Raw genomic sequence first — 26,976 nt, forward strand, 5'->3', positions numbered from 1 at the left:
ATAATATTTTAGAAAAAGGGCATACTATAAAAGGAACTCTCACAGTATAGCCATTCTCATCCTGGGTATTAACTTCTGCTCCGTGAGCAACAAGGACAGCAACAACCTGAGGGTGACCATCTCGTGCAGCATACATGATCGGAGTCATAAGTCTCCTAAAGAGGAGGAAGAAAAGAAACATTTGTGTTAATTCTGCAATAGCTACTCAATTTCATTAATTTAGCCATAAATAATACCATCAGTATTGCTTTGATAGCAAGAAAAAGAAGTGAAAGATTGCAATAAATCAGGTGATTTGAAAAATCAACTTTGAGCAAGTAAATAAATGAGAGATGGCACTTCTAAAATATTGAATACTTACACAGCACCCTCTAGTGAAGAAATGTAAAAAAATTAGTAAATAAGCCATATTTTCTAATATGATGTTTCATTAATTTATGTATTCATCTATAAAAATTTGAGTACCCACATTATGCTTATGCCAGGAATTTAGTGATGAATTGCACAAATAAGATCCTTGTGATCACAGAAATTTCTCATGTAATGTAAATGCTTCTTGCATTTTATTTAGCATGATCTCTGAAATAAAAAAAGTAAATTTAAAACTTTCTCTTACTCCTTAACCTATTATATTATGATTCTACTATAGTTTGGGACTGAAAGAATTTTATCCTGACTTATTCTAATCAAGAAAAAAGCCGAATAGTTTAACTGGTCTAAAATTCTCAGCATGTCTTGGATAACATTTTCTGGGAGAGCTAAGTGGTTTCTCTCTTGAGTAGCATTTTCCACAATTAAAGAGTCAATCCCTCTACTCAGGGAAGTTTGTCAGCTTCTGGTACTATCCTAAGGACACGAGAAAGATTCTCTCAGTTTAGTTGGGATGAATCTATAGTCTCCGTCTGTTTTAAAGGAGGTATGGAATTCTGGGCCCAATCTTCCTACACTGTCCTTAATATTTGATTCATAGACAAAGAACATTAGAAATTAATAACAAATTACTTTTAGAATTCTATTTAGATTTCACAAAGGACGCTCATGTTGGTTACTCACATTACTCACACCAACTACAAATAGATAATTCTGCTAAAAGGTTTCTTAACATAAGGTATATCCTGAATCTGATCACTTTACACCGATTCTACCAATGTCTTTAACACAAAAATATTCACACAGTTATCTGTTTCTTCTATTTCCAAGTATATTACAATTTGAATGCTTGATTTGAAGCTATATGTTGAGTAGCTGTAAACATTACCTCTTCTACCTTGAATATTTCCTAGTAGCTTCATTAGATAATCTTTACAAAGTGAAGATTAAATTTTCTGGATAACTTAAGCAAATATACAATATTACAATAATAAAATATATGAACAGAAAAAATTATCTGAGTAAACTAGTTGTTCAAATTCTTCACAATGTCTAAATCAGAACTCTTGATTTCTCTCCTCCATCTTGTTCCTCCTATTGCCCTTTTCTTTCTCTACCACTCTATATCCAAGCCATCAGCAGGTCCTATTGGCTCTATCTTCATAGTACATTCTGAATCTGACCTTACTAGTCACAGTAGTCCAAGACATCGTTAGCTTTTGCTGACCTATATGAACTGCAATAGCTTCATTACTGCTCTCCGTGCTTCCATTCTGGTCCATTACAGTTTATTCTCTTTGAAAATACGAAGTTCTTCTCCACTCAGCTACTGTGCAAGAGCTGTTGCCTCTACCTTCTCCCACTTCTTTATGTTGTTCATGTTTTTATTAAGAGGTAATTCAATACAATTAACAAACTTCTATCGAGAATGATCAGTACAAAAAGAGAAGAAAAAATTATCAGTATCAGGAATAAGATAAGTGACAGCGGTACAGAGTCTTTAGATTTTAAAAGTGTAAGGGAAAATGAGGAAGATATATATATATATATATATATATATATATATATATAAATGAATTCAACAACTTAAAGCATATGAACAAATTTCTTGAATTCTAGAATTACAAAACTCACTCAAGAAGAAAAACCTGAAAAGGCCTATGTTAATTAAATCAATTAAATTGGTAATTAAAAAAAATTCCACAAAGAAAACAACAGGTCCATATGGCTTCACTTGTGAAGTTACAGAACCAGAAATAGCAATCCTGGACAAACTCTTCCACTTAACAGAAAGGGAGCGTGCTGGATTGAAACTGTCATGTACTTCTTGTGGGTCAGACTTACTGTGAGTGGGACCTTTTGATTAGGTTGTTTCTATGGAGATGTGACCCACCAAATTCAAAGGGTCTTAATCATTTACTGGAGCCCTTTATAAGAGGATAAAAGACAGGGATGTTTGGAGAGAGCTGAGCAAGAGATGCCTCGTACATACTAAGCAAGGACCTACAGAAACTGAGAGAGCCGTTGAAACGGTGACCGAGGAGAGAAGGACCAGCAGATATCACCATATGCCTTACCATGTGACAGAGGAAGCCCAGATGCCACTGGACTTTCTTCACAGAAGGTATCCGCTTGTTGATGCCTTAATTTGGACATTTGCATGGACTTAGAATTGTAACTTATAATTAATAAATCCCCATTGTTAAAAGCAACCCATTTCTGGTAGCTGCATTTTGGCAGGTTGGAGGGAACGCTTTCCAACTCATTCCATGAGGCCACAATTCCTCTAATATCAAAACCAGAGAAAAACATTATGAGAAAATAAAACTGTGGATCAATATTTTTTGAACAAAGATACAAAAATTCTGAATGAACTTTAACAAATATAATCCAACAATAAATGAAAAAGACAATATACTGTGACCAAGTATGGTTATCTTAGGACTGCAAGTTTGGTTTGTCATTCAAATATCAATCAACTTATATACCATGTTAATAAGTAAAAAAAGAAAAAATATTATCTCAATAGCTGCAGAACAATTTTTTGACAAAATCCAATAATCCATTTCTGAGAAAAATTCAGCAATGTAGGAATAAAAGGAATCTTTCTCAACCTGATAAAGGATATCTACGAAAAACCTGCAGCTGTCATCTATCTAATTGTGAAATATGGAATGCTTTTTACCACTTAATGAATGAATTTAATTAAATGAATTAACCTGAATGTTAAGATAAGGAACAATATAGGATGTTTGTTCTCACTAGTTCTATTCAACACTGTAACAGATGTTCTGACCAGTATGATAAAACAAGGACAAGGAAAAAAGCCATCAAGATTGAAAAGGAAGCAAAACTGTCTTTATTCACAGAAGTATGACCTGTCTACATAGAAAACCCAATGGAATCTACAAAAAAGTATCAGAATATAGGCATTTAGAAGTTGCAGAATATAAGATCAGTATAAAAACCAACTGAATCTGTAATGAAAATTGTATCTCTATGTACCTTTTACAATAGTATGAAAACAGGGAAAATCTGCTACTTATGTAAAATGTACCCATATTAGCACATGTACACACACAGTCAAATGCTTTACATGCATCTGACTTATATTCACCATCTCACTGGCAATTTGGATTGAGAAGTGTCCAGCCTAAACACTGGTCTTCTGATCTTGATAACAAAAGGAAATACAGCAGAGTGTCTAATTTAAAATCTTAGCCCTTCTGCTGTTCACTAGCTGTGACACTAGTGAACATACTAGTTGGGCCCATACTGCCCAATTTCACCATCTATGCATTGTACATATGCTTCAAGGAGCTATGGGAATTAAATTATTTAGTACAGGTGAATTGCCTGTTGTATAAGGCCTAAACTTAAGGCCCAATATTATATGCTGCCTTGTCAACTGTATTGGGGGGGTCTCAAATTTCTTAACCATAAGTTTCTCTACGCTTCTTCTACAGGTAAAATCTACTAGACAAACAAGGCTGCTTATCATGGGGACCAGGAAGAGTCCTTGCTTATCCTTAAGTAGTGGGCTTCAGCTTCTTGCCAGTCTGTGGAATTATTTAAATAAGGCAATTATATTCTCCCGTGGGAACCAGAGGGGACTCTGCTCTCTTGATAGGGCAAAGCCTGCTTCCCACAGCCCGAGGCTGTTCACTCTGTTTCCAAGTGCAATACTCCTTTGGCCCCATATGGTATGCAGTGTCTCCCCACCCCGCCGACTCTGAGTATATGTGATTAATAAAATGCTGGTAATCTCATCTACCCAGTGTCAAGGGTCCCCATTATTCTGTTTGATTAGCACCATATTTGGAGGGCTTACAGGCGGGGAGGAATGGGGAGGACTCCCTCTCTTACAATGGGATAAACAAGAGGCCATCAAAACACCTGGCACATAAGTGTTAGCTATCATTCATTTAATCATTTTTAAATAATCACTGAGTTCTTAAACATGCCAAGTATCATTTTAGGTGTTGGGAGTACAGCAATATTTCAAACCAAACCACTGCCCACATGGAGATTAATTGCTGGTGCTGTTGATCCAAATATAGAATAAATATAGAATATGAAGATATTTTACAGAAACTGCAAGTTCTATGAATTCTGTTGTAATGTTAACATGTCAATTAAGCCTATAAATTCTGACAAGTTAAAAGATTACCAAAATTCTGTGTTTTGGGGTCACAAAATAGTCTCAGTTTAAAACATTTTTCTAAATAGAGTAGTCAGTAATACTGGCATAATACCTCATTTCACTTATATATTACTAAGAACTCAGAATAATATGTTTTTCCATCCTGAGTGGTATACCATCTCACTACAATGGAATTACTATGATCTATATCACCAAGTCTTTCCTATATAATTATATATTTACTTAATCCTAGATATATTTATCCTTATCATCTACCTAGAATAACATGTATTTGATTTATAACTAAGTAAAACTTTGAAAATGACCTTTCAGTATTTTAAGAAGCTATTTCTGTTAGCAAATGAATTAGACAGAGTAACTTAATATTTAGTTGTTTTTTTCTATTCAGACTGGAATTACCTTTGGAATTTCTTAGGGAATACATACAATTTAACTACAATTATTATTTCAATTTCACAAACTCATAAGTCATAATTGCACACAATAAAAAACCAAAAAAACGTCAGGATCATTTCTTTATAATTTATAAAAATCTAGACTATATTAGTTTAATCCATACAGAACAATCTACATGTAAATACCAACTGAGAATCCAGAATCATCAACATTTTGTAAGTCAGTATTGGCTGTCTACTAATTTGGAGAAAGAAAATGAAAACATATTGCACTGTGCTAGGTAGTTATCTCATTCACTGCCTAGTATAACCTTATGAAAAAGATATTTTCATTTTAGAGATGAGAAAACAGTTTCAGAAATAAGCGATTTATGCTTAAGAAACATACTGTTGGCATGTGATCAAACCAGATTAAGCGTGTTTCTCTTCCAAATCTTCCAGGACTTCTTTTCTCTTTTTCTTTTGTAATCTATTCTTATAGATAGAAATCTAAAGTTCCCTTTCTCTAAGTTTTTATGTACTTGATCATAAAATATGGGCTGAATTTCATAAACGCATCTGGCAATGTGGCAAAAATAGGACCTTAAAAATAAGTTGCAATTACCAGTGTCTGCCATGCAAAAAAAAAATAATAATAAAATTTAAAAATTTGGCTGAAATAAATCAAGTGTCTTGACACTCTGGCAGAGAATATGCAAAGTAGGTGGCATGAATGTGTGAGTTATCTTGAGCCTTATTATTGAAAATTTTAAGAGAAAGTTTCTAAATGTACACTGAAACTTGCTCTGAAATTATACTAAAAATTGAGGTTCTAAATATCCATTTCTCTCAGAATCTCCAACATGGGCATAATTTTCTGCCTGTAAATTCACATAAACATAAATGGCTTCTTCCAGCTACGTATCTCCTCCTTGACAAGAAAACCACGAGACTAGTACAGCTTGCTGGCTAAGAAGCTTCAGTTCACAAATATAAAATGTGTTTAAAAATGTGCACTGGTCTTTTAACTTTTCAGAAAAGTTAGAATCTATTAAGTAGAACTGCAACCTCTTGCAAAAGGATCTAGATAATGCAGAAGAAACATTATTCAGTTTCTAAACAGTTAACAAAGTGATGCCATCAAAATGTTGCACGACAATTTTGTGAGAAGAGAGAAGAACAATTCTTCCACTAGTTTTACAGCTATAAAAACTAGTCATATCTGTAGATTCCTGCCTGTTATGGTCTTATGAGATAGCAATCTTATAACTCTTTAGGGAAGATAAACTTTATATTAACTGGTTGTAAGTAAAGCGACATGGTAACTACTTGTGCTACTGATATTTCTAATTCAATGTTAATTTCCATCCTGCTTATTTCCTGAGATTTAATGTAAAGAATTCGTCACTTCCCATTTCCTCTTCAAACACTGCAATTTGGTTCTGCCTGCTACTTCTATCACACAATTGCTTTGGCAAAGGCCAACAGTGATTTAGACTCCTTTTCTTTTTCTAGCACTTAAAAATATGTATTTCATGGGGTTTTGAACCCAATATGCATTCCTTCTCACTTCATAAACACCATGCCTAAATGATCTCAACCACTCTCATGGATTTAACTACTGTCAACACATACTGATGGCTGCTCAATATGTATCTCTTAGACAGGGTTTGCACCTGAGCTCCAAAAATCAGATCTGTTACTGCTACTTAAATATCCCAACAAAAGTCTAAACCAAAACACAAAAAATCTGAAGTTATCACCTTGCTTCCAACATGTATTACTCTTTGTTATTACATATCTCAGCATCAGAACTCATGCACTGTCCAAGACAGAAACCTGAAATTCATCCATGACCTCTGCTAATCCCTTTGTGTCTAACAAGTTAGTATTTCCTTGAATTTCACCTCCGTCCCGTCATTAGTATCTGTCTACTTTACTCTATCCCTACTTCTTTCATGTGTTAGCTTATGTCCTAATTAATTTTTACATGGATTACTACAATGGCATCTTAACCAGCTCCTTGCCTACAAAGTTTCCTCCATATTTGCAAATCTCATTATGCCAATTTACTGCTTAAAATTCTTCAAGGTTATACCTCTAAGACTCTTCCTCATAAGGCCTCTGTCTACCTCTCTACCATTTTGGCACCTATAATATTAGTCTATCCTATTAGTTTTCAATAATTTCTGCAGATTATGAATTCTAATTTCTTTCCCTGCTAGAATTCCCTTTCTGCAGATCATGAATTCTAATTTCATCCCCTTTAGAATGCTGTGCTGAAAGAATATGTTCTTTTTGGCTGAATGCTGTTCACTTTTATCTTCAACAGGCTTATTTCTAATATTCCTCCGGAAGTTCACTTTAGGAGCCAATATGCCCCCAAATTCTTCTTTGATGTCCCCACCTCTCCTCTTTTGCTTATATTTATCAGGTCACCTATCATACCAGAATGCATTTTTTAAATCTATTTTCTCCATTAAGTCATAAGTTCCTAGAGGACATTTAAGTTGACTTGTGTCTTTGCTTCCCTTCCTACTCCCTTTCAGTAACCAGCCATCTACTTCTCTGTGTTGTGTCATGCTTATACTTAATATATGCAAACTTTTATCCTTGTCTATCACATCATGCTCATGTTTATTTGACTGTATTATTCAATGCATCTATATCTTTACTCTTTTTAAATATATCTGCCTAAAGAGAAATAGTGTGATGAAATTTCTCACTGTAACTGTATTTTGATCAACTTCTGTTTGAATTTTAATAGTTTTCAATTTATGGATTTAGTGGCCATAAATCCATAGTGTGTACATGTTTATATTTTCATTAATCTTGCTATCATAACACAAAGTTCTTTAATCTTTATTTGTACTGCATTTAATAATGCCAGATATTAATACTGACAATCCTGCTTTCTTTTGGTTATCTTTACCTATAAAGAGTCATTTTACATCCCATCATTTTCAAACTTTCTTGTAAACAGCATTTAGCTACTAATTTGCTTTTTAGACCAATATCTCAGTCTCTTTTAGAATTGATAAATTCAGTCTATTCAGAGTGTAATGACTGTTATACTTGAAAATATTTCTTATTTTATGTTTATGCTGATTTGATGATACTAAGATTCACTACATTTCCCCCAGTGGAAATCTGCTTTTCTCTTATTTTAAATTCCATTAACCATTGATGTCTTTCTTGGCTATCTTAGTAAAAGATACATGGTTTCGACTTCTGGGAAGATGGTGAAGTAGGGTAGGCTGGTTTCATCCCCGCTCCATGGGGCAAAAAGAGAAAGGACAGAAAATATGACTAGGATTGCAGTCTTGCAGGGTAAGTGATGGAGAAGGGACTTCGGCATTTCGTGGGGAGGTGAACAGGATAGGAAGAATTGGGTGAGTCTGTTAGGCCATGATCCTACCAGGGGTAGGTGGTGGCACACAGTGAAGTGTGGATCCAAGGGATGGACTGTCCCTCTAATCCAACCTGCCCCAGCAGTTAATTGTGGAGATTTCCTCACGTGACTACACAGTCAGCAGCTTCTGTGGAGAGCCCAGAGGCATGCCTAGTCACCAACCATGAGAAGCCACACCTGCCAGTTACAGGAATTGGTTGCTCAGTTGAGTGCCATCAACAGCCATCCTGTCCAGTACTGTGAGTGGGTTGCTCTGCTGAGCACCAAGAACAGCCATCCTGTCAAGCACTGTGAGTGTCAGATCCACTGGGCACCAGACACTGTGATCAGTTGGCCTATCCCTTGTGCTGGGAGTGCCCCCGGCCTCCATACCATCTTGCCCAGATGGCAGCCATGGTCGGGAAGAGGTGGGACTGAAGGGAGGCAGTGGCTCAAGATCGCCATCTTCTGGGAAGAAGCAGGAAGTACAGGCTGGCAAACTCCCTATTTGCCTAGTTATTTTATTTTTAGTTTTTTTAATTCTTTTTTTTTTCTCTTTCTTTTTTATTGGCACCAGACAGAGTTCATCCCCAATATATCTTAAGGTGTCTCCTTTTGGCTTCAGGGCCTACTACTGCTGAGGTATTTTCCTTTGGCAGGTGGGGTTGCATAGGCTGGGAATCAAGTACAGGTCTCTTGCATGGTAGGCAGACATTCGGCAACAGAACTACCCATGCACCCCTGCTTAGCTTTTAGTAGACCCTCAGTAGAACTGCAACCTCTGCATGAGATCCAGACCTTGGTTTGGGAGGCAATTACTGACAAACCAAGTGCAAAGGAGGACCTTCAATGCTAACCCAAGTAAATAAAAAACTTTAGATGTGTGAAAGAAACCAACTTGCAAAATAACCTTATTAAGATAATCAAATGCCCTGGACACAACAGAAAATCACAAAGCATGTGAAGATCCAAGCAGAAATGGACCAGCTAAATGACCAAATCAAACCACCGGAGGTAGTAACAGAATATGCAACAACTTTTTTTAGAGAAAACTACAAAAAATGCTAAAAGAAATCAAAGACCTAAGTAGACAGAAACACATTCCGTGCTTATGGACGGGGCGGGGGGGGGGGGGGTGTTGAATGTTGTTAGCCTGTCAATTCAACCAAATTAATCTATAGATTCAATGCAATACCAATCAAAATTCTAACAACCTACTTAGAAGACTTGGAAAAGCTGGTTATCAAATTTATTTGGAAAAAAAGATCTCAAATAACTAAAAAATATTCTAAAAAGAAGAGCAAAGTGGGATAATTAACACTTTCTGACTTTAAAGCTTAATAAAAAGCCACAGTGGTCATAACAACATGGTACTGGCACAGAGACAGAAGTATTGACCAATGGAATTGCATTGAGTGTACAGAGAAAGACCACAAAATTTATGGTCAATTTATGTTCAATGAGGCCCCCAAATCCACTGAACTGGGACAGTTTCTTCAATAAATGGGCATGGGAGAACTGGATATCAAGAGTTAAAGTAATGAAAGAGGACCCTTATCTTACACTCTGTTCAAAAATTAATTTGAAATGGATTAAAGACCTAAATATAAGAGCCAGTACCATAAAACTCCTAGAAGATATATGGACACATCTTCAATACCTAGTAGTAGAAGGTATTTCTTAAACTTTACACCCAAAGCACAAGCAACAAAAGAAAAAATTGATAAATGGGAACTCATTAAAATCAAAACTTTCTGTACTCAAAGGACTTTGTCAAAAGGTGAACAGGCAGCAAACTCAATGGGAAAAAATATTTGGAAATCACATTTCAGATAAAGGTTTGATATCCTATGTAAATAAAGAAATCATACAACTCAACAACAAAAGAACAAACCCAATTTTAAATGGTCAAAGGATGTGAACAGCATTTTTCCAAACAGCAAATACAAATGATTAAAAGGACATGAAGGAGGAGAGGCGAGCGCGAGGAGGCGGGGGAGGGCAATCGGGCCTTGCATTTGTTTTCTGTTGAGCTGTGACCAGTTGAGGCAGCGTAGCGGCCGAGGGACGGCGGTTTCGCGCGGCTACAGCAGCCACTAGGGTGTCAGTTGGTCCCGCCCAGAACGCTTCAGTTCTGCTCTGCAAGGATATATAATAACTGATCAGTGTGTCCATTTAATACAAGAAAATGGAAACTGAACAGCCAGAGGAAACCTTCCCCAACACGGAAACCAATGGTGAATTTGGTAAACGCCCTGCAGAAGATATGGAAGAGGAACAAGCATTTAAAAGATCTAGAAACACTGATGAGATGGTTGAGCTTCGCATTCTGCTTCAGAGCAAGAATGCTTGGGCAGTGATTGGAAAAGGAGGCAAGAATATTAAGGCTCTCCGTACAGACTACAATGCCAGTGTTTCAGTCCCAGACAGCAGTGGCCCCGAGCGCATACTGAGTATCAGTGCTGATATTGAAACAATTGGAGAAATTCTGAAGAAAATCATCCCTACCTTGGAAGAGGGCCTGCAGTTGCCATCACCCACTGCAACCAGCCAGCTCCCGCTCGAATCTGATGCTGTGGAATGCTTAAATTACCAACACTATAAAGGAAGCGACTTTGACTGCGAGTTGAGACTGTTGATTCATCAGAGTCTGGCAGGAGGAATTATTGGGGTCAAAGGTGCTAAAATCAAAGAACCTCGAGAGAACACTCAGACAACAATCAAGCTTTTCCAGGAATGCTGTCCTCATTCCACTGACAGGGTTGTCCTTATTGGAGGAAAGCCTGATAGGGTTGTAGAGTGCATAAAGATCATCCTTGATCTTATATCTGAGTCTCCCATCAAAGGACGTGCACAGCCTTATGATCCCAATTTTTACGATGAAACCTATGATTACGGTGGTTTTACGATGGTGTTTGATGACCGCCGTGGACGTCCTGTGGGATTTCCCATGCGGGGAAGAGGTGGTTTTGACAGAATGCCTCCTGGTCGGGGTGGGCGTCCAATGCCTCCATCTAGAAGAGATTATGATGATATGAGCCCTCGTCGAGGACCTCCTCCTCCTCCTCCTGGAAGAGGTGGCCGGGGCGGCAGCAGAGCTCGGAATCTTCCTCTTCCACCACCACCACCACCACCACCTAGAGGAGGAGATCTAATGGCTTACGACAGAAGAGGAAGACCTGGAGACCGTTATGATGGAATGGTTGGTTTCAGTGCTGATGAAACTTGGGACTCTGCAATAGATACATGGAGCCCATCAGAATGGCAGATGGCTTATGAACCACAGGGTGGCTCTGGATATGATTATTCCTATGCAGGGGGTCGTGGCTCATATGGTGATCTCGGTGGACCTATTATTACTACACAAGTAACTATTCCCAAAGATTTGGCTGGATCTATTATTGGGAAAGGTGGTCAACGCATTAAACAAATCCGTCATGAGTCTGGAGCTTCAATCAAAATTGATGAGCCCTTAGAAGGATCTGAAGATCGAATCATTACCATTACAGGAACACAGGACCAGATACAGAATGCACAGGATTTGCTGCAGAACAGTGTGAAGCAGTATTCTGGAAAGTTTTTCTAAGACTAGTGAAGAATTGAAGGAGTTCTGCATCTTTTTTTTTTTTATCTGCTTCTGTTTAAAAAGCCAACATTCCTCTGCTTCATAGGTGTTCTGCATTTGAGGTGTAGTGAAATCTTTGCTGTTCACCAGATGTAATGTTTTTAGTTCCTTACAAACAGGGTGGGGGGGGGGTGGGGAAAAGGGTGTGCAAAAACTAACATTGAAATTTTGAAACAGCAGCAGAGTGAGTGAATTTTATTTTTTGTTCATTGTTGGTGGTGAAAAAAACAAAAATGAGATTCCCCCCCCCCCATGTACTTATTGTGAACACCTTGCTTTGTGGTCACTGTAACATTTGGGGGTGGGGGTGGGACAGAGAGGAAGAGTAAAAAGAGTCCACATGTCCCTGGCATCTATTCAGAGCAGTGTTCAGAATGTAATGCTCTTTTGTAAGAAACGTTTTATGATTTTTAAAATAAATTTAGTGAACCTATAAAAAAAAAAAAAAAGGACATGAAGGGACATTTAGCTTCATTAGCTATAAGGGAAATGTAAATTAATATGACAATGAATATCACCTCACACCTATAAGAAGGCTGCTATTTAACAAATAGAAAACTACAAAAGTTAGAGAGGATGTAGAAAAATTGGAACACTTATTCACTGCTGGAGGGAATGTATAATGATACAACCACTATGGAAGACAGTTTGGCAGTTCCTCAGAAAACTAAATATCGAAATGCCCTATGACCTGACAATACCAATACTCAGTATATACCCAGAAGAGCTGAAAGTAGTGAGATCAACAGACATTTGCACACCAATGTTCATACCGGTACTTTTCACAAGTACCAAAAGATGGAAACAATCCAAGTACTTGCCAACAGATAAGTGAATAAACAAAATGTATAGACATATAATGGAATATTATGTAACAGTAAGATGACATGAGGACCCAAAGCATATGACAACATGAATGAACCTTGAGGACACAATGCTGAGTGAAATTAGCCAGACACAAAAAGATAGATACTGTGTGATTTCATTATTATGACCTTGGTAAAGGTAATCTCTAAGGTTTACACTATAGAATATGGGAGCATAGAAGTTCACAGAAGGTACAGATGGGGAAAAGACTACCCAATGAAGTGAACATATATGTAAGGGAATGGATAGCAGTGTTGCCAGCTAATCAGTGGGGCTTTAAGTTAACACTGCACATATTCAAGGTGAATATGATTGAAAGGTGATGTATACAACCATGTATTCCACTGATTGACTCTAGTAATAAATAAGTTCTCACATGAACTCCTTCAAAGGTTTGATCTTGTACAAAGAGTCAATAATAGGGGTATGGGGGAAAACTACTATTGCATGCTATGGCCTATAGTTAACAGGAAGACAGCAGTAGTTCCACAGCAATACCAGAGGTAAATAATTGGGACAAAGGAGGGAAAAGGGATTAGGGGAGGTCTTGATTTGATATTTGGTGAGGCAGTATTTATCAATTCTTTGTCTCTTTGGACCAATGAAAATAGTCTAAAATTGAGAGTGCTACTGATTGTACAATCAAGTGAGGTCATTTTAAGACAGGGTTTGTTTATTTTGGACATTATCCATAATGCCCAATGGATGGAGGGTGCTGAAGGTTACAATGCCTGAGAAGCCAAAATGTGAGCTGTGACATATATATATGATGGGATATCGTGCAGCTACAAAAAAGGAAGGATGCTGAAAGATATGCAAAGAACTGAATGAACCTTGGGTACAATGTGTTGTGCAAAATAACCAGAAACAAAAGAACAAGTATGTTATTGTCTTTTTTAGGAAATACTTATAAGAAAACCAGAGCCTAGATTATAAGCTCTTATAGCAGTCATAATTAGTGCAAGGTTGTAAGTTAATTTCTAGATTCTGAGACACAGAGCTATAAGTGTATAAGCTGGTATTTCCCTGGAAGTTTGAGTACCATGTGACACCTAAGGATCAGAGCTGGAGCTCTGGAGCTCTGAAAGCCAGCATTGCTACATAAAATAACAGTTGAAGTAACTGAAAAAGAAATAAGGCTTCAATTAAAGTTAAAAATGAAGCCAATCTGGTTGGGGCTAAGGTAAATCAGAATACTGGGTAAAAGATGTTAGTGTATGTACTCAAGAGCATCACCTACTGTATGATACCAAAGGCAGACAGATTTATTGCCGTCTAGAACCTAAATTTTCTGTAATACACAATCTAAATCAACTTGTCTGGATAGCTCATTTAAACAACCCAAACACATGGAGACCAGAATGGGAAAAGGGTCTTGTAATTCTGTATAGCCTAATGTAATAACCAAAGACATTCCAGACTATGATGAATTGATAATTTAATAATATTGGTAGAGTTCCTCAAGAGACTGGAGGAGAAAGTAAGTATTGCTCGAGTCCCCTGAGGGTTTGGAGAAAAAAATATGGAACTGTTCAACCCCTAGTGCTTTCTCAAACATGAAGGACTCCCAAGAAAACAGGCCAAGCTCTTGATTTGGAGGCTTGCCCTTATGAAACTTATTTCTTAGGGAGAAGCTAAGTCTACCTATAATTATGCCTAAGAGTTGTTTCCAGGAATCCTCTTTAGTTGCTCAGATATAGCCTCTCTCTCTCTCTAAGTCCAATTCTGCAAGGAAAATCATTGCCCTCCCTACTACAGGGTATATGATATTCAGGGCTGAACATATCCCAGACAACGTGGGTCACATTGAGAGATGAGCATGGTCTTGGCACCACGGGATAGATAATGCCTTCTGGACCAAAAGGGGAGAAAGAAAGGTAACAAAACAAGAAAACAGTGGCTGAGAGAGTTCAAATAAAGTTGAGAGGCTATTCTGGAGGCTACTCTTTTACAAGCTTCAGCTAGATATTGCTAATTGCCATGATTTTCCAACTCCCAACAAATATCATGCCTACTAATTTTAAAGAAAAGCTAGGGATAGGATGGGCTGAGTTCACCCCTGCTCTATGGAACTAGAGAAGTGACAGAAAAATGACTGGGACAGCAGTTCCAGGGTACAAATGTCCTGAGAGGGTCTTCTATACTATACAGGGAGGTACTGGTTGAAAAAACTGAGGAATTGGAACAGATAGAATGGGGTGAAAGGGCTCAGTGTTAACACTACCAGCAATAAGAGGCTCCATCCAAGAAAGCACCTGCTCCAGGCAGTTAGCTTAAGAAATCAGCCCCCTCAGCTCCATAGCCTAGAGCTCCTTTGAGGAATTCAGAAGCCAGCAAACTTGCTTTGCTTGCTCATAAAGACCATCCAGCTAGTGCACAGAGCCTACTGCTCCACTTTCCATATACAGGCTCAGAGTCTTCAGGGATACACAGACAGGGAGTTGGGGTGAGGACCCAAGGTATGCTTTGTCCTGCACCAAAATATGCGCACCTGTGCTTCCATATTCTGCTCTGCCCTATGCCTCCAGCCTGGGCCATGACCCCAAATCTCTGTACCACGCCCTGCCTAGCAAGCAGTCATTTCAGGGTTGGCCATGGACAGGGACAGCTAAAATACCCAGTTCTACATCCCAAGGGCATTCCAAGTGGGAGCCTGGAGATCCCCAGAACCACCAGACTTTCCAGTGGAATTTCCACTGGGGTACACAGTGCCCAACCCCCAACTCCAGATTTGGCAGCTTTCAGCATGCATCAAGACCAGCAGACCTGGCTGGAATTCCACTGGGACTCCATCCGGCTCAGCTGGCTGCTGCAGTCAGGGAGAGGTGGGCCTGAGGGGATGACGAAGCCCACAAGCACCATTTCCGGGGAAGAAGCGGAAAGAGCAGTCTGGCAAACTACCTATCTAGCCTGAAACAGATCCTCAAGTAGAGTAGAGGATTTGTTTGATCTGGCATAAGGTCCAGACCTAGGTCTCGTAAGGAATTACTGAAAAACCAAGTGCAAAAGAAGACTTTAACAGAAACTACAAGCATATAAAAAACATTAATGACTAAGAGAAATCAACTTTCACAATAACCCTATCAAATTAATCAAATATCTTAAAGCCAACAGAAAATCAGAGAGCATATGAAGATCCAGGCAGATCTGGCCCAGCCAAATGACCAAGTAAAATACCAGAGGAGACACAGCATTTTGAACAACTAATTAATTCAAAGAAGTTCACAAAAATCTCCTAAATAATTTCAGTGGGCTGGCTAAAGACATAAAGGATATCAAGAAGACACTAGAAAAGCATAAAGAAAAATCTAAAAGAATAAACAGAAAAATAGCAGATATCACGGAGATGAAAGATATTGTAGACCAAATTAAAAATATACTAGAAACACATAACAGCAGATTTAAAGAGGCAGAATAAAAAATAAGAGAACTAGAGGAAAGACCAATTGAACTCAAATGTGTGAAAGAGCAAATGGTAAAAAAAAGATGGAAAACTTTGAGTTGGATCTCAGGAAAATAATGGACAACATAAAGCACACAAATTTAAGAATCATCAATGTCCCAGAAGGAGAAGAGAAGAGTAAAGGGCTAGGAAAATTAGCTGCAGAGATATTGGGGAAAAACTTCCTAACCCTTATAAAAGACATAAATATGCAAATCAAAGAAGTCCAACAAACCCCAAATAGAATAAATCCAAACAGGCCTACACCAAGACATATACTAACCAGTCTGTCAAATATTGAGAAGCAGAAAGTCCTTTGAGTGGCACCACACACAACGGAAACCACATAAGATTGAGTTCAGACTACTCAACAGGGACCATGGAGGCGAGAAGGCAGGGATATGATATATTTAAAATCCTGAAAGAGAAAGACTTCTGCCAGAATTCTTTATCCAGCTAAGTTGTCCTTGAAAAGTGAGGGAGAGATTAAAATTTACACAGACAAGGCCAAGAAAATTTGACAACAAGAGACTGGCCACACAAGAAATACTAAAGGGAGTTCTCTCCGTTGAAGGAAAAAAGATAATAGATGGAGGTCTGGAAGTGGGTACAGAACTAAAGAGTAATAGTAAGGGTAACTTAAAGGATAAAAAAAGAAAGAGGGAAAAGAATATAGGGATCTGACACACACAAACACAAAAAAACCCAAAGGATAAGATGGTAGGTTCAAGAAATGCCTTTAGAGTAATAACTCTGAATGTTAACAGACTAAACTCAACAATTAAAAGATACAGGTTGGCAGAATGGATTAAGAAATGTAAACCATCTAAATGTTGCTTATAAGAGAATCATTTTAGACAGAAGACAAAATAGATTTTAAATGTAAAGATGTCATAAGAGACAAAGGAGGACACTACATATTAATAAAAGAGACAATCACCAAGAAGAAATAATATTCTTAAATATTTATGCTCCCAATCAAGGAACTTCAAAGTACATAAGTCAAACATAGGTAAAACTGAAAGGAGTTACAGACATTTCAACAACAGTAGTACACTTCAGTATACCACTCTCCTCTACAGACAGAACAACCAGACAGAGCATCAACAATTTGATAAATGAATTAAACCTAATAGACATATATAGATTGTTACACCCCAAAACGGATGTTCAGTCTTTTCTAGTGAACATGGAATGTTCTCCAGGATAGATCATATGCTGGGGCACAAAACAGGTCTTAATAAATTTAAAAAGATTCAAATTATTCAAAGAACTTCTCTGACCAGAACAGAATTGAAGCTGGAAATTGATAACCATGAGAACCAGAACTTTCACAAATACATGGAGGTTAAATAATACACTCTTAAACAATCAGTGGGTCAAAGGAGAAATTGCTAAATATATGAAAAGTGATGAAGATGAGAATACAACAGATCAGAACTAATGAGATGTGGCAAAGGCAGTGATGAAAGGGAAATTTTTTGCCCTAAATGCCTACATTAAAAAAGAAGAATGTGGAAAAAAGGACTTAACTGCTCACCCGGAGGAACAAGAGGAAGAAGAGCAAAATAACTCAAAAGTAAACAGAAGAAGAGAAAATAACAGATATTAAAGCAGAAATAAATGAACTGGGAAAAAAGAAAACAAAAGAAAGATTCAATAAAACCAAAAGTTGGTTCTTTGAGAATATTAATAAAATTGATGGACCCCTGGCTAGGCTACAGAGAAAAAAAGAGAGCAGATGCAAATAAACAAAATCACAAATGAGAGAAGGTTTGCTACATGGACCCTAAAGAAATAAAATAATTAAAAACAGGATACCATGAACAACTATATGCCAACAAATGAGACAACTTAGATGAAATGGACAAATTCCTAGAAACACACAAACTACCTACTCTCACTCAAGAAGAAATAGAAGATCTCAACAAACCAATCACAAATAAAGAGATTCAATCAGTCATCAAAAATCTTCGTACAAAGAAAAGCCCTGGGCCATTTCACTTCACCAGGGAATTTTATTAAATATTCCAAAAGGAACTAACACAAAAAGTAATTTTGGAAATTCTTTCCCAAAAATGGAGGAAAAGGGAACACTAACACATTTTATGAAACTAACAGCACTCTAATACCAAAACTGTATACAGATGCTCCAAGAAAGGAAAACTACAGGCCAATCTCCCTAAGGAATATAGATACACAAATTCTCAACAAAACACTAGCAAATTAAATCTAATGATATTAAAGAAGTACATATTATGACCAAGTGGAGTTGATGCCAGGAATGCAAGGGTGATTCAAGCACAAGAAAATCAATCAATGTAAAACAGAACATTAACAAATAAAAAGAGAAAAATCACATGATCATCTTGATTGATGCTAAAAAAGCAATCCATAAAATTCAGCACCATTTTCTGATTAAAACACTTTAAAGGATTTTGTTTCCTGGCTTATGCACATATACACCCCCACCACCAAAAAAAAGAAAAGAAAAAGAAAAAGAACACTTTAAAGGATAGGAATTAAAGGAAACTTCCTCAACAGGAAAAAGGTCATATATGAAAATCCAATAGCCAGCAACATACTTTATGTTGAGAGGCTAAGAGCCTTCCCCCTAACATCAGGATCAACACAAGGATGCCCACTGTCACCACTACTATTCAACATTGTAGGAGAAGTTCTAGCCAGGGCAATCAGGCAGGAGAAAGAAATAAAATCATCCAAGGCAGAAAGGAAGAAGTAAAGCTTTCATTATTTGGAAATGACATGATCCTGTAACATGAAAACCCTGAAAAATCTGCGACAAAACTTCTTGAGCTAATAAATTCAGCAAAGTGGCAAGATACAATATTACTGTACACAAGTAATATATTATACACAAGCAATGACCTAATTGAGAAGGCAAATAAGGAAAAGGTTTATTCAAAATAGCAGCTAAAAGAAACAAGTGTTTACGAATAAACTAACCCAGGGATATAAAGGACGTATACACAGAAAACTATAAAAAATTGCTCAAAAAAATCAAAGAAGATCTAAATAGATGGTAAGACATTCCCTGCTCAAGAATAGGAAGGTTAGATGTAGTTGAGATGTCAATTCTACGTAAATTGATCTATAGACTCAATGCAATAACAATAAAAATTCTAACGTACCTCGAAGACTTGGAAAAGTAGTCATCAAATTCATTTGTAAGGGAAAGAGATTTCAAATAGCTAAAAATATCTTTAAAAAAACTGTGAGCGAAGTGGGAGAACTAACACTTCCTGATTTGAAAGCTTTTTATAAACCAATAGTGGTCAAACAGCATGGTACTGGCACAAAGACATAAGTAATGACCAGTGGAATTAAATTGAGTGTGCAGAAATAGATCAACAAATCTATGGTCAACTGATCTTCAAGAAGACCCCAAATCCACTGAACAGGGACAGAATATTCTTTTCAATAAACTTGTATTAGAGAACTGTATATCAACAGTCAAAAGAAAGAAAGAGGATCCCTACCTTATACATTATACAAAAATTAACTTAAAGTGGATCAAAGACCTAAACATAAGAGCAAGTGCCATAAAACTCATAGAATATATTGACACATCTTCAAGACCTGGTAATATAAGGTAGCTACCTAAGAACAAGCATGAAAGAAAAAATAGATAAATGGGAATTCCTTAAGATTAAATGCTCCATGTCTCAACGGACTTTGTCAAAAAGTGAAAAGGCCGCCAATTCAATGAGAGAAAATATTTGGAAAACACATTTTGGATAAATGCTTGATATCCCATATACATAAAGAAATCATATAACTCAAGAACAAAAGAACAAACAACAGCATTAGAAAATGGGCTAAAGATATAAATAGATATTTTTCAGAAGAGACAACACAGATAGTGAAAAAGCACATGAAGAGAGGCTCATTTTCATTAGCTATAAGGAAAATGCAGATCAATATAACAATGAGATACTACCTCACACCTATAAGAACGGCTGCTATTATCAAACAGAAAACTACAAATGCTACTGGAGATGTGAAGAAACTGAAATACTTATTCACTGCTGGTGGGAATGTACAATGATAGAGCCACTGTGGAAGACATTTTGGCGATTCCTTAGAAAACTAAATATCGAGTTGCCCTATGACCCAGCAATATCAATACTCAGTATATACCCAGAAAAGCTAAAGGCAGTGACACAGACATTTGTACACTGATGTTCATAGCAGCATTATTCACAACAACCAAAAGATGGGAACAATTCAAGGGCCTATTAACAGACGAATGGATTAACAAAATGTGGTATATACATACGACAGAATATTATGCAGCGGTAAGATGAAATGGCATCCTGAAGCACATGACATCATGGATGAACCTTGAGGATATAACGTTGCATCAAATAAGTCAGACACAAAAGGACAGATACTGTATGATTTCGCTATTATGACCTTGGTAAAGGTAAACTCAGAGGCTTATAATGTAAATTTTTGGGGACCTAGGGATACACAGAGGCTGGAGATGGGTGAACGGTTAGTTAATGAGGTTGAACTTAAATGTAAGGGAATGGATAGAAGTGAGAGCAGTTTATTAGTGGATTTATAAATAACATTGCCATATTGAAGGTGAACATGACTGAAAGCAATTGTATAGAACCATGTATTCCACCAATTAACACAACAAATATAAATAATGCTTCCATGAACTACTTCGAAGGTATTAAACCTGAACAAAGAATCAACAATAGAGGGGTATAGGGGGAAAACTATTATTGCATGCTATGACCTATAGTTAACAGGAAGTCATCAACAATACCACAGCAATACCAGGGGTAAATAATTGAGGGGGGATGGACAAGAAATTTAGATTTCCTATTCGGTGAGGGTGTGCTCATCACTTATTTTTCTCTTTGGAGCAATGAAAATTGTCTAACATTGAGAGTGTTGATGATTGTACAAAGTAAGTGTGGATAACATGAAACACGATTGTTTACTTTGGACATTATCCTTAATGCCCAATGAATGGAGGTGGCTGAAGATACACTGAGAAGTAGAATGGTAAATATGGTGTTTACATAATGCATTATTATGTGGCTACAGAAAGGAATGAAGTTTTGAGGCATACAGGAGGTGAATGAAACTTGGGGATATTATGTAGTGCAAAATAAGCCAGAAAAAAAGAACAAATATTGTATGGTCTGTTTTAGAAAATACGCATAAAAAAATTGGGGCCTACATTGTAAGCTCTTATAGCGATCACTTTTAGTTAGGAGCTATAAATGTTATTTCTGGATTTTAAGATGCTGTGCTATATATGTATAACCTGGTTTCTCCCTGGAACTCTAGATACTTGTATGAAACCTAAGACTCAGAATTGGAGTTCTACAGCTCTGAAAGTGAACAGTGCTACATATAACTGTTATAGAAACTGAAAAAGAGATCAAGCTTCAGTTAAAGATGAGAACAAAGTTAATATGGTCAGGACTAATTAATCAGAATACCGGGGTAAGGATGACATTGGCTGTATTTTAGAACTTCACCTACTGTATGAGACTAGAGGAGGAGAATTTTATTTTGTCCAAAACCTAAATTTTCTACAGCACATAATCTAACTCAATCTGTCTGGACAGCTTATTTAAACAAGCCAAATGCATGCCAAATACATATAGCCCAGAATGGAATGAAGGTTTGTAATTCTGTATAACTTAATGTAACACCCAGATATATCCCAGAGTATGTATGGCAGATGATTAAAAAGTATTGGCAAAAACTAGGTGAATGAATCTTGAGGACAGTATGTTGAATGAAATATCAGAAACAAAAAGACAAACATTATCATGCCTCACTTATATGGAGTAACTGTAATATACAAACTTGGAGAACTGAAGTTAAGAGCATGGGTTAGTAAGTTAGGGCCTTGGGGTCCTAGATTGTAAGCTCTTATAGCAGTTACATCTACTCTAGAGTTGTAACTGTTATTCTAAATTCTCAGACACTGAGCTGTTTGTATATAACCTAGTCATTCCCAGAAACTTCAGGTATTTATGTGATACCTGAGACTTAGAGTTAGAGCTCTGAAGCTATGAAAGTCAGCATTACCCCATATAGCAACTGTTACAAAAGTTGAGAAAGTAATCAGAGTTCAACAAGAAATATGAATGAAGGTGATCTGGACAGGACTAAGGTAAATCAGATAAAGGATGATTTGGTTCATATTTTAAAACTTCAACTACTGTTTGAGACCAAAGGGAGAATATTTATATTTTGCACAAAATTTATATTTTGGTAGTGCATTATCTAATTTAACTTGTATGGTCAGTTTATTTGAACACCACAATTACATGGAATCTTGAATAGGGTGTGAAATAGTGTTTGTTTGTACAGGTTGGTGTGATGCCCCAAAATATCCCAGAGAAATCTGGGCAGAGAACAAAAAAGTATTTGCAAAGTTTCAAAATTTATATTTTGGTACAAAATTTATGTTTTGGTAGTGCATTATCTAATTTAACTTGTGTGGTCAGTTTATTTGAACACCATAATTACATGGAATCTTGAATAGGGTGTGAAATATTGTTTGTTTGTACAGGATGGTGTGATGCCCCAAAATATCCCAGAGAAATCTGGGCAGAGAATAAAACAGTATTTGCAAAGTTTCTTTGGGAGAATGGGGAGAAAGAAGGAAATATTCAACTTCCCCATTTGGGGAGTTCTTTGATATTCTCGTAAGCAGTGGGTGCAACCAATTCAATGTGCTACGCTGAGCCCCTGATCTTGGAGTTCCCCCCTATGAAACATTCCTGCAAAGGAAAAGCTAAGTCAACTTATAATTATGCCTAAGAGTACCCTGAGAGAACACCTTCTATTGCTCAGATGTGGCCTCTCCCTCTAAGCCAACGCAGCAAGTGAACTCACTGCCCTCTCTTGTACGTGGATCATGACTTCCAGAAGTGCAAGTCTCCTTGGCAATGTGGGACAGAATTCCGGGATGAGCTGGGACCGAGCATCATGGAATTAAGAAAGTCTTCTTGACCAAAAGAGGGAAGAGAGAAATGAGAATAAAATAAAGATTCATGGCTGAAAGATTTCAGAGTCGAAATTTTATCCTGAAGGTTATTCTTATGCATTATACAGATATTCCTTTTTGGTTATGGTGTATTGGAGTGGCTAGAGGCAAGTACCTGAAGCTGTTGAGCTGTCTTGATTTTTGAAGACAACCGTATAACTATATAGTTATTATAAGGGGTATGGGATGTACACATTTTTTCTTTTTACTTATTTTTTATCGCTGGAGTGATGCAAATGCTCTAAAAAATGACATGGTGATGAATACACAACTCTGTGATGATACTGTGGGCCACTGCTTTTATACTGTAGACAAGACTGTATGTGTCTGAATAGTTCTCAATAAAAATATTTTAAAACATACTGGCAAAGAACCTTGAGGGACTGGAGAAAAAAATACAAAACTGTTACATTTCCCCATCTGAGAAACCCCTAATACTGTCTCAAACATTAGGGATTCCCAAGTTAATAGGCTAAACCCTTGATTTTGAGGTTTGCTCTTATGAAGCTTATTTCTATAATGGAGAAACTAAGCCATCTATAGTTATGCCTAAGAGTTACTTCAGAAAATCTCTTTTGTTGCTCATATGTGGCCTCTCTCTTTCTAAGCCCAACTCTGCAAGTAAAATCATAACCCTCCCTGTGTATGCAGGACATGACATCCAGGGGTGAAAATCTCCCTGAGAGTGTGGGATATGACTCCCAGGAATGAGCCTGGCTCTTGTGCTGTGGGATCAGCAATGCCTTGCTGACCAAAATTGGGAAAAATGTAACAAAATAAGGTATCAGTGACTAAGTCCAAATAGAGTCAAGAGGCTATTCTGGAGGTTACTCTTATGCAAGCTTCAGCTAGATATTACTAATTACCACAGTCTGCCAAAGCCCAATCAAAAGCATTCCTGTTAATCCTAAACAACACCTGGGGCTTTATCTGAGAGTCTACAAAACTTTCATGCACTAAGATTACTTTCCAGAAACCTACAACCTCCAGATGGTTCCTAGGACAGATAAGTCCTGAAACTCAGAGGGACCAGCCTCTCCAAGAATATCAACTAATTCCATCTCTCTGTCTCATATTAACAATACCCCTTTCCAACATGAAAAGGTTAGAATAGGCATAGCCCAGATGTCCTGAAGGATCTAAGGAGAAGAAAGAATTATAAAAAAGAAGACAGGATTGAACAAATGAGTATGACTGCTGAATCATTATATTGGTATTTCTTTTAGTCTCCAGTGTCTTGGAGCAGCTAGAAGGAAAAATCTGAAATTGTGAAACCATAACCCATACCAAACTCTGAAATCTAGTTCTATAACTACTTATTAAAATGCAATTGAAAATTTATTGCTTTTTTGCATATATGCTATTTTTCACAATAAAAAACTGTTTTTAATCCATGCAGGAGATTCAGTTTCCCAGATCATGCACTCAAAACAAAATAAAACAAAACTGTTTTTAAAATAGAACTAGTGCTCTGAGATTCTATAAAACTTTCATGTACTAAGCTTACTTTCCTGAAATTCTTTATATCCAGAGGGTTCCTAGGCTAGATAATCCCTGAAGCCCAGAGAAGGCAACTTCTCCAAAAATATCAACTAATTCCTTCCCCATATCCTATATTACCCACAGTCCTTTTCAACATGAAAAAGTTAGAAAGGGCATAATCCAAAGATCCTTATAGAATGGGAGAAGGATTAAAGGAAATAGAAGAGCTATAACAAAGAAGATAGGATTTAACAAATGAGCATGACTGCTGAATCACTATATTTATATTTCTTTTAGCCTCCAGTGTTTGGGAGCAGCTAAAAGGAAAAAACCTGAAACTATGGAATGGTAACCCATGCCAAACTATGAAAGCTGTTCTGTAGTTGCTTGTTGGAGTGTACTTTGAAAAAAATTCTTTTATATATATATATATGTGTGTGTGTGTGTGTGTGTGTGTGTGTGTGTTATATTTCAAAATTTAAAACTTATAGAAAAAAAAACACATAGTTCCATTCTTTCTAAGAAAAGTTAAGACCTATTTCCGATAATGAGATGCATGTTTTCCTCCATGATCATTCTCTAAATCTTCTCTATCCTATTTCTATTCTAATAAGATCTTTTCGTGACTTTTATCTTCCTCTCTTCTCTTAGGTGTCTCCCAACTCCCTACAACCTACAGCTCTTAGATTTTGTTGGTATAGTTTAGCATATTAGAATTCTACTTTCAATTGGTCTGGTCTGTTTCCCCAATCATCACTTAGCACCCACATTCTAATCTTAGCCATTACGCACAAATATGTCAAGATTCATTATTCTTCACAATTTCTTCTTGTTTTCACCCTCTTCCATCTTAAGGTATCTATTCTACACATTTTTTGTTTGGTTAATGTCTTTTCTCAAATACGTTCCTCAGATTACATGGTACTTGAGTAATGTATTTTGTGAGTTATTGCATATTTCTGAATATTTTTCTTTCACCCTGAGAAGTAAATTACAGCTTGGATGAGAAAAAGATTTTTAGGTTGCCAGCCTTTGTCTCATTATGTAGACGAAATTTTACTCTTTTCTAGCTTCATCTTGCAGATGAGAGGTCTGATGCTACTCTGATCTTTATATTTTCCCTTCTAGAGAAATTAATTCTTTCTGCCTGGAAGTTTGTAAAAATTTCCTTCTCAGAGTTCACACATTTTATCCAGTACATATGCTTTCAAACTAGAGCACAACAAATTTTTAAATATGTACTTTCATTGTTTTTCAGCTCAGGAACTCTTCTCCTCCTAGAATGTGCTTATTATTATCAGTACTTCATGTGCTCCTTTTACTTCTATTAATTCTTTTTGTTTTCTTTTAGAGAAGTTGTGGGTTTATAGAACAATCATGCATAAGCTACAGAATTCCCATTTACTTTGCATTGGGATGGTATATTTGTTAAAATGATGAAAGCACATATTTACAGTCTCACTATTAACCATAGTCCACGGTTTAATGTAGGGTTCAATGTCTGTGTAGTGTACAGGTTGCAAATCAATCCCACTGTACCACTTCAGACACAGACTTGGCTGCTAGATGTAAATGACTGTCTTGATGCAAATTTTAACTAATGGTTCAGGCAAAAAAGTTACATTACAAGTGACATTTCCTGGGGAAAGCCTAGGGTCTTGAAAAGAGACTTTTTAAAAATATATTTTTTTATTGATAAATCTTTACACTCAAACATTCCATGTTTGGTCATGATTGGTCATTGACCAAATTGGTCATTGACCAATCATTGACATTGATTGGTCAACGATCAATGGCTCACAACATCTTCACATAGCTGTGTATTCATTATCATGATCATTTTTTAGAACATTTGCATCACTCCAGAAAAAGAAATAAAAAGAAAAAAGAAAAACTCATATATGTCATACCCCTTATCCCTCCCTCTCATTGACCACAATCACACAGTCACAATCGTCTTCAAGAATCAAGGCTAGTGGGAATACAGCTCAACAGTTTCAAGTACTTCCCTTTAGCCACTCCAAACACCATAAACTAAAAAGGGATATCTATATAATGCGTAAGAATAACCTCCAGGCTGACCTCTTGACTCTGCTGTTTGAAATCTCTCAGCCACTGAACTTTATTTTGTCTCATTTCTCTCTTCCCCCATTTGGCCAAGAAGTCTTTCTCAATCCCTTGATGCAGGGTCCTGGCTCATCCCAGGATTTTTG

At 36.9% G+C, this 26,976-nt stretch overlaps 1 protein-coding gene and 1 pseudogene across 4 annotated transcripts in view; one reads left to right on the plus strand and one right to left on the minus strand.

Annotated features, from left to right (window-relative positions):
• ASZ1 (ankyrin repeat, SAM and basic leucine zipper domain containing 1) overlaps window positions 1–26,976 on the minus strand; it is a 131,066-nt gene that overhangs the window by 61,047 nt on the left and 43,043 nt on the right. For 3 of the 4 annotated variants that reach the window (XM_077163656.1, XM_077163638.1, XM_077163666.1), the window contains exon 5: window positions 26–155. In XM_077163656.1, coding sequence (XP_077019771.1) covers window positions 26–155 — 130 coding nt within the window. The remainder of the gene's footprint in view (window positions 1–25; window positions 156–26,976) is intronic. The other variant, XM_077163645.1, reaches the window with a different exon arrangement.
• LOC143646912 (heterogeneous nuclear ribonucleoprotein K pseudogene) lies at window positions 10,298–12,276 on the plus strand (annotated as a pseudogene).

The sequence above is a fragment of the Tamandua tetradactyla genome, chromosome 1, assembly GCF_023851605.1.
Source record: "Tamandua tetradactyla isolate mTamTet1 chromosome 1, mTamTet1.pri, whole genome shotgun sequence".
In the NCBI taxonomy this organism is placed as follows: Eukaryota; Metazoa; Chordata; class Mammalia; order Pilosa; family Myrmecophagidae; genus Tamandua; species Tamandua tetradactyla.